This window comes from Cupressus sempervirens, chromosome 7 (genome assembly GCF_028749045.1).
Source record: "Cupressus sempervirens isolate cs-2001-9-10 chromosome 7, ASM2874904v1, whole genome shotgun sequence".
NCBI lineage: Eukaryota > Viridiplantae > Streptophyta > Pinopsida > Cupressales > Cupressaceae > Cupressus > Cupressus sempervirens.
This window is the reverse complement of record NC_143124.1, coordinates 913,976,535-913,985,564: the sequence shown is the minus strand read 5'-3', so window position 1 is coordinate 913,985,564 and position 9,030 is coordinate 913,976,535. Positions and strand designations below refer to the sequence as shown.

The window sequence follows — 9,030 nt, the reverse complement described above, 5'->3', positions numbered from 1 at the left end:
AGAAGATTTAGAAATTGCTCTCAATTTTCTTATTTCAGAAAGTGAGAAGTGAGGAATAAAATTCATTTTTGGATACTTATTCACTTTTCAAGTGAATAATCAATTAGGACAAATAATTATGTCACCTAGTTAAACCCTAATTCAACCCAAACAAAAATAGGCTATTCTGAGTAACTAGAATTCAACTACAACAAAGTTGTTGGGAATTAAAGTTAATTAAAATAAAGCTCAAAAATCCCTTAATCCAAAATTGCAGAATTTCTTAATAACTTCATGACAAATTTGAACCTCTAAATGCATAGACATACTCACAAGTCTAATCACATTATGCAAATGAGTGGATTTATTAAATCATCAAAAGGTTTAATTTGAATAATTTAAATAGGATACGTCAACCATTTAGGGACAACATTGGTTAAATATGAATAGCTGGATCACTAACTCCATCTGCCACTGCTAGGGATATAAATCCTACACAATAAAATACATGATCAAGTGCAAGTGCATATAAAAACATAGTCAAAGTAATAAATGCATTAAATAACCTAATTTAACCATTTATCGAATCACATTGAAATAATCCATTTACAACACTCACTTTCACATAAAGCATAATAAGGCAAGAATGAAATACATAACCATAGCATTAAATCCAACATATAAACATAATCAAAGGATATGTTCAAATACCAAATAACCAGATATCATCATAAAACATATTGTCATCTTAAAAAGGTATCATCATGTAGATATGATCAACTGAACAACATAGTAATCTAACACCTATGATACTGGAAATTAAAGTATAACATCTAACCATCAGATCATTTTAAATGTAAAAATAACATGAGTAACAAGTATTTCTCAGATCAAAATATAACAAGGTAGAGACTACAAACATGAGAGGCACTACAATGATTGCATTTGGAACATATATACCAAACATTATGGTGGTGTTAATACATTTGTAATAGATCTAATGAAACTAACATGGGATCAAAGCCAGATTATAAATGTGAGAGAGAATAGAAATGGTATGGAGAAAAATTCATGCAATATGAAGGAAAAATAAAAATAAAGAAATAAAAAATATTATGAGTCATGTCTGAGTCTGTGGACTACGTGACAATAGAGAAAACTATAAAAATTGGAAGAAGTTAAGGGGAATCAGATGATTTTTAATGTGCAGTGATTTCTTGGTACATTAGGATGAATAAAGAATTCAAAAAATAATCTGAAATAAACCATATGGATTGTCTTATATGAGAAACTTATGCATATCACAGGCCAAAAAAATGAGAGTATAGAACTTTAGATAGTTACATGGAGAAGACATTTTTATGTCACATGTCTTTGTTCCTAAAAAAAATATATCAAAAGTAACATAGTATTTATTTATTATAGTCTTGAAGCAATCTAAGGAATTTCAAGTGTTACATTTATTTTCGAAACCATAATGTAGAGTTCCATTAGTAAACATTTTATCTTATAATCATTTATCGTTATTCATTGTAAATAGTTGGTTGCAAAAGGAATAATATAATTCCCAAGTCAAGTCCAAAAGGATCAATTAGAGAATGGATAAAAGAAGTAAATGTCATTTATCAAACATGTGATACATGTGATAAATGGTTTTACTAAATGAATGATAAAAAAAATTGATCATTGTGGACCATATATTATAAAAGGAAATCATTACTACACAAACAATATCGCCATCTTAAGATGGATTATCATTGTGTTCCAATAGTGATGGCATGAGAAGATAAAACAAACTATTCTTTTTCTTTTTCAAAAAAAAAAAAGGACAACCCATAAGAAGATGCATGAGCCAACAATATACTATGTGGCAGAGACATCCACGTCAAACACAATCCTTATACAATCTTTAATAGTGGAGACATGTGGGATGATCTATTGTGGATGGCGTGCGTCTGCGTTTTGGTGCCAAGCTAGGGCAGCCGTGCCCTAGCTCGTTCCTCTGTTTTCTGTGCGTGTAGCGGCGGTGGGCGGTTGTTTGCCTACGTAGAGGAGGGTTGGTTGCGGATTGGGGGTCCTTGGAAGGCTGACCGAATTTTTCATTTGCATGCGGGCTGTGGGGCACTGAATCGTGGGGTGCCTGTTCTGCGGTCCACAGCGACGACCATTCCAGGTCCATCTATGGTTACACCTGACACCACTTTACATGATGTGGAGGACATGCATCTGCCAAATCAAGGGGCAAGGATGTTTGATAATGTTCTATATTCTCAGAGCTCAGGGGCTACAGAATCAAATCCGTCTGGAGGATCTCGCATCACGAAGATTAACGGGTGCCTTGAACGATGCAAAGAAAGACCTAAATTGTTGATCCCATATGAAATGATTGTGGAAGACGTCGAATATTATACAAAGCACTCGCTGTATTGCAAATTCCTAGGCTTAAGAGTATCCCTTCAATTTTTGGAGAACTGGGCCCGAAGAGTCTGGGAACCAGAGGGGGAAATGGAGGTCACGCTGCTTGCAAATAACTTTTTTATGGTTACATTCACCTGCATGGCTGATCGGAATAGGGTTTTTGAAGGCGGACCCTATTTTTACAACCAGGTTGGGCTATTCGTCAAACCTTGGCATGCAGGTTTTAACCCCTCTGAGGAGCTTCCAAATCGGGTCCCAGTGTGGGTTAGGCTTCCCAGATTTCCAATTGAGTGTTGTCGGGAAGATGTTCTTTATATGCTCGCATCGATGTTGGGGAAACCAGTGGGGCCTTCAACTCAAACCCTGGGAAAGCGGGTGATGACCTTTGCTCGAATTTGTGTGGAGCTCGATTTGAGCAGACCATTGCCAGATGCGATAGAGATGCATGCAGGTTCACATTCTTGGGTGCAGCAGTTGGATTATGAGACCCTTCCTTTTCGATGTCGTCTGTGTCATGAGTACGGCCACCTACTGCGTAGGTGTCCGAAGGCTAAACCAATGGATCAGCAACCTCCAGCTCCTTCTTGCATCATTCCAAGTGTTGATAAGGGGAAGAAGCCAACCTCTGGCGGGGGTAAGGATGCTGAGGGTTTTGTTCAGGTTAAGGCTAGGAACCGTAATAGAGGACAGAAGAGAACTCTGATGGAGAGACAAGAGGAGGATACCTTTAACAGATTTGAGGTCCTGGATGAATTGGGACAGCATGAAGGCATTACAGGTCCTACCAGTATGGACCATATTGGTGTGGAGTCTGACTTGGAGATTGGTTCTACCATTCCCCTACCTGCTCCACAGGTGGAACCCGCAATGCCTATGGTCACAGAGGGGCAGGCAGAGGTTTAGGTGCTTTTGGGATCAAATGCTGGATTGGGTCAAGGAGAAGTGGGGGTTGCCCTTCCAATCCGAAACGTTGTCTCTGAAATGGAAAAGCGTGGTAAATCTTCTCCTCATTTGGGTATTCTTCAGAAGGATGCCAAGAAGGGGGTCTGTGAGAAAAGTGGCAAAGGTGGGCGCAAGAAGGACATAGAGAAGATTAAGATGATTGGGGAGAATTTGGTGGAGTCAGGATCTGTCAAGACTTTGGACTCCCATTTCCCGGCCCCCCCAAAATGATTGTTATTTCATGGAATGCAAGGGGCTTGAACAACGGCCCTAGACAAAAATCTGTTCGAGAATTGGTTAGAAGTCATTCTCCTGATGTTCTTTTTCTGCAGGAGACCAAGGTTTCGGTTGAAGGTATGATGAGTATAGCTCCTAAATTATGGAAGAACGGGCAATATCAGTGCATTGCAGCTCAGGGATCTTCTGGGGGTGTGGCATGCTTATGGAACCCACGCAAAATCTAGCCTCTATGGTGGATTTCATTTAGGTCCTCCTTATCCTTGGTCTCTCTATGCCATGAGTCGGGTGAGTCGGTTCTTTTTTCCAATGTTTATGCTCCAATTGAATTCCAAGGTAAGACTCTTACATGGAATAATATTCATTTTGTTCGTGGCCTTTTTCCTTATCTGCCATGGATTATTGCTGGTGACTTTAATGCTATTTTGGATCTCTCTGAAAAATGGGGGGGTATTGCAAGACTTGAGCCATCTTCTGTGCTTCTACAGGATAATATCTCGGCTCTCAATCTCGTGGATATTAAGCCTAGTAATGGCCAGTTCACCTGGAATAATAGAAGGACAGGAGATAGTTGCATTGCTGAACGATTAGACCGGTTCATGGTGTCCTATTTTTGGGTGGGTGGATTGTGGTCATCCAAATCTGAGATATTAGATTGGAGAGGGTTGGATCATTAGCCCATTAAGTTAGCTATCTCTTCGAATCGGCCACCTCAGAAGTCTCCTTTTAAATTCCAGCTCATGTGGTTGAGGGACCCAGATCTATATGGTTGTGTGGCTGAGTGGTGGAGGGTTGGCAGACCTGCCTTTGGTACAGCTATGTATATTTTTGCTAAACTCCTTCAATATGTCAAGTATCAGCTTAAACGATGGAACAGATATAGCTTTGGAAATATGTTTCAGGAAAAATATGTGGCCCAAGCTAAGTTGAATGATATTACCAGGTTGATTAGGGAGGATGGGGTGTCAGAGTATTTATTGCGGGAAGAGGGTAGTGCTCTGAAAACCTTGGAGGAGTGGGAGCTGAGAGAGGAAATCTATTGGAAACAGAAAGCTAGGATTGACTGGCTTCAAGCAGGTGATAAGAATACTGCTTTCTTCTTCAATTCTGTGAGGGCCAGGCGTCATGGTAATTTCATATCTACTTTGGTGACTGATAGTGGTGAGGTTCTCTCTTCATCTCAAGATATTTTCAGCGAAGCTGTACAATATTTTGCTTCTTTATTTAGGGAGGAACAGCTGGAGGTCTCAGTTGAGGAGGCACAAGTCCTTTCTTGTATCCCTTCTCTAGTCTCTTTGGAAATGAAAGAGCATCTTATGAGTGCCATATCTTTGGAGGAGTTAGAGAGGACTATTTTCCAGATGAAGAAAGGGAAAGCTCCGGGTCCTGATGGCTTTCCGATTGAATTCTTCCAAGAATTTTGGGATATTATCAAGTTAGATTTATTGGCAGTTGTTCAAGAATCTCAGACGAACAAGCAAATGCTTCGGGCCCTGAACTCTACCTTCCTTGCTCTCATTCCCAAAGGGGAAAGGGCTGACCGGTTAAGTCAATTCCGCCCTATCTCCCTTTGCAATGTTGTTTATAAAATCATATCTAAGCTGATCGCCGACAGATTAAAAAAGTGGCTTCCCTTGTTAATTTCTGAGGAACAAAGTGGATTTGTGATGGGTCGCCAGCTATTGGATGGTGTGGTCGTGGCAACTGAGACTATTCATTCCATGGCCAAATCTAAAGATAAGGCAATGTTCATTAAGCTGGATATGGCTAAGGCATATGATAGAGTCCGTTGGTCATTTCTCCAAAAAGTTTTGAGAGCTTTTGGTTTTGCGGAGGAATGGATCCAGTGGGTTATGAGTTGTGTGAATTCAACCTCTTTTTCAGTCTTGATTAATGGAGAACACTCTGATCTTTTTGGTGCTTCTCGGGGATTACGGCAAGGTGACCCCCTTTCTCCCTATTTGTTTCTTCTTTTGGCTGAAGGTTTGGGTCGTTTGATAAAAAAGAATGTTGAAAGGGGCATCCTTCAGGGATGGCAATGGGGAGGAAGTCTTCCTGTGCAATCTCACCTACAGTTTGTGGATGATACAGCTTTGATGGGCATGGCTACCATCTGTGAAGCTTCTAATATTCGTAAGGTTTTGGATGTTTATCTGGCTGCTTCAGGACAGTTGATTAATGAAGGAAAATCATCTATTTTTTTCTTCAACACTCCGCTTTCTATCCAAAGGCGAATCACTCGTATTCTTAGATTCCAAATCGGAAGTCTTCCTTTGCTCTACCTTGGCATTCCGATCTCAAGTGGTAGGCAGTCTCGAGAATCCTGGCAGGATATTTTGGACAAGTTCCGTGTCAAAGTTACTCATTGGACCCACCACTGGCTTTCCTTTGCTGGTCGGGTCCAGCTTCTTCAATCTGTGATTCAGGCTCTTCTGCTTTATAGGAGTATGGTTCAGGTGGCACCGATGAGCTTTGTCAAGGACTTGGACTCCCTTGCAAGACAATTTTTGTGGGCTGGTAATTTATCTTCGCCTAAATGGAGCCTTGTTAGCTGGGAGGTTGTCTGTAGACCAAAACAATTTGGTGGTCTTGGTTTACGACAATCGCTGCTTACTGGTACTGCCCTGGCTGCCAAATTATATTGGCGTTGGTGTGTGGAACAAGACCAGGTTTGGGCCAGAATTTTGACTCAGAAATATCTTCCTGGTATCCCTCAAAAAGATATCCCACAGTATAGTCTGGGTGGGAAAGGTTCGATGATTTGGAATACTCTCAAGAGAGGAGCTGCTCTTATTAAGGGTGGCTTATTTTGGATTTGTAAAGGTGGCTCAGAGGCACAGTTCTGGTATGATGCTTGGGATGGCTATCCTCCCATTGTCACTCAATATCCTCATTTGCACATTTTGGCTCAGAGATTTTGTGATGCTGGTTGGTCAAGGGTGCGAGACTTTAAGTCTTTTTCCCTTCATGGCCAACTGGTGGAGGCAAGTTGGAAGAACCCCAGGGAATGGCCTATTCCTGGTTTTGAAGTGGAGCGTGCTGAGCTCCTATACATTCTTTCTAGGAGAAGTTGTAGTGCTCTGATGGGAGATGATGTGTTGGCTTGGTCCCCTAATCCCAAGGGTGCTTATACTGTTTCCTCCGGGTATCAGGAGTTGCTCTCCCAACAGCTGGTGGGGGAGGAGGTTCCATGGTGGAAGAAAGCTTGGAGTAGGTTTTCTTGGCCTAAATGTAACTGTTTCATTTGGACTCTGGTCCGGAACAGATGCCTGACCTGGGACAATATTCGCAAAAGGGGTTTCTCAGGCCCTTCGAGATGTGTCCTTTGCAGTAGCGAGGAGGAAGACTCTTCTCATTTGTTCTTCCGGTGCTCTTTCACCCTGCAGTTATGGCATCTTTGGTGGAATGTTTGGAAACACCCGTGCATTCATGCCTCCTCCCTGGCAGATTTTTGGATGAGTTTGGGGAGGCCTCCTTCTATGGCCCCCTTCTTGCAAGAGGTTTGGTACGCTGGGCCTATCTTTTTGCTATGGCAAGTCTGGCTGGAACGTAATCATAGAATTTTCTGGGGAGAAACTTTGGAAATTCATCAAGTTTGGAATAGAATTTTGGGAATGATTCAGGAAACAGTCTTGGCTAAGAGTGAGATAATGTTGCCACTTAAGTGTGATGATGCTGCGATGGTTGATAGGCTCGGAATAAAAGGAATATCTCCAGTGTCTTCCTGTGTTAGGAGGGGTAGAAAAACGAAGCAAAAAGTGCAAAGGATGGGGAAATGGATGGCTCCTCCTGCTGGCATTCTCAAAATTAATACTAATGGTTCGTCCAGGGGAAATCCGGGGCCGGCTGGAATAGGTGGGATTGGTAGGGATTCTTCTGGTTTGGTGGCTTTTATTTTCTCATTCAATAAAGGAATGCAGACTGTTAACAGTATGGAAGGTTTGGCTATTCTTTATGCTTTGAAGCGAGCGTATGCCCTTGGGTGGCGTAAGGTGATTTGCGAATCTGATTCTCAGGTTTTGGTGAATCTTCTCCTTGAGAGGAAGAGTTTGAATGTTAGTTGGCAATTGTCTTTAATAGTGCAACAGATCTTACAGATTAGTGCTATGATGGATTCAGTGTCATACTCCCATATCCCAAGGGAGTGGAATAATGCGACGGATAGTTTGGCTAAATGGGCTTCTGGGAACTTCGATGGTTGGAGGATTGATGAGTGGGAGCAATTACCAGGGGAATTATGTCAGGAATTGGAGAGGATTTTGATAGAGGATATCAATGGAGTCAGAGAGAGATGATGTAGGCTTTTGATTCTTTTGGGGCTTTGGCCCTATCTTGTTTTGTACTGCTTTGTTCTAAGTTTCAATAAAGTTTTTACCCCTCTTTTTTCAAAAAAAAATAGTGGAGACATGTAAGCTGAAATGGTTAACAATAAGGATAAGGAAACACATAATAAAATTGTAACTTCCTCCTTCGATAACTATTATCCTTGTGGGCACTGCGTGTGGAGTCAAGAGCATTAAGGAAAGTGACCATGTTGGGCATACGAGGACAAAAAAGGTAAGTGGCTACAACTGTCATGGGCACAAGTGGGACCCACCTACCAATGTGGGCATGTATATTTTAACGCCATTTTTATATCATATATATATGTGTGTGTGTGTGTGTGTGTGGAATTGCCATAATAAATAATTTGGTATGTAAACTAACTTTAATTTAATCAACAATGGGGAATAATCATATCTTAATTATAAGTAATAATAAAATAATAATGCTATTTTCAAGATGTAGACACCATTATTATCAATGTTAATACCATTATCATTATTATGAATATTATTCATTATTAAGGGGTATCTTGATTCATGAATAATGGATAATAGAGAATTTCTTTTTATATTAGTAAAGATAGAACAAAAAGTGAAGATAGTACAATATAAAAGTATGTGAAGTAAATCCTTGATGAGGGGGAACTCTCAAATACCAAAATTAGTCCCAAAACCTATGGGGATTCATAATTCTAACATCACCCTTTAACTACAAGAGAGAAATATTTTACAATTATAATATCATGAATCTCTTATTGTACTTAATCTCTTATTGTTGTATTGTGTTACATAATATAAGAGTTATGCGCCTTGATCTTTTCCTCTGAGAATGTTATTGCAAGAAGAGGGAGATTGAGATTTAGAGAGAGCCTAACATTTCATTAGAGACAACCTTGAAAGAAAGGGAGCAGACAAAGGATGTGAATTCAGTCAACCTTCAGTGATTTCAATCTTATTGATTCAAAGGGAGTAAACCATGTTGAGATGGATTCTCTAGTGATCAATAAATTATAGTAGTCAAGAGGTATGTGATTCATTAATATACCTTGTGACTATGTGATTTAAATGGGCCTACCCCCTATGTACATCATAAAGAAGTGATGACTTCTAAATGATGTCACTTGTATTT

At 40.3% G+C, this 9,030-nt stretch overlaps 1 protein-coding gene across 1 annotated transcript in view; it reads left to right on the top strand.

The window, feature by feature from the left end:
* The first annotated feature begins 3,378 nt into the window (after window positions 1–3,378).
* Window positions 3,379–9,030, top strand: part of LOC149550491 (uncharacterized) — a 71,990-nt gene continuing 66,338 nt past the window's right edge. Inside the window, exons 1-4 of the mRNA XM_089794480.1 lie at window positions 3,379–3,528; window positions 3,672–3,768; window positions 3,913–4,193; window positions 4,314–7,856. Coding sequence (XP_089650606.1) covers window positions 3,379–3,528; window positions 3,672–3,768; window positions 3,913–4,193; window positions 4,314–7,856 — 4,071 coding nt within the window. The remainder of the gene's footprint in view (window positions 3,529–3,671; window positions 3,769–3,912; window positions 4,194–4,313; window positions 7,857–9,030) is intronic.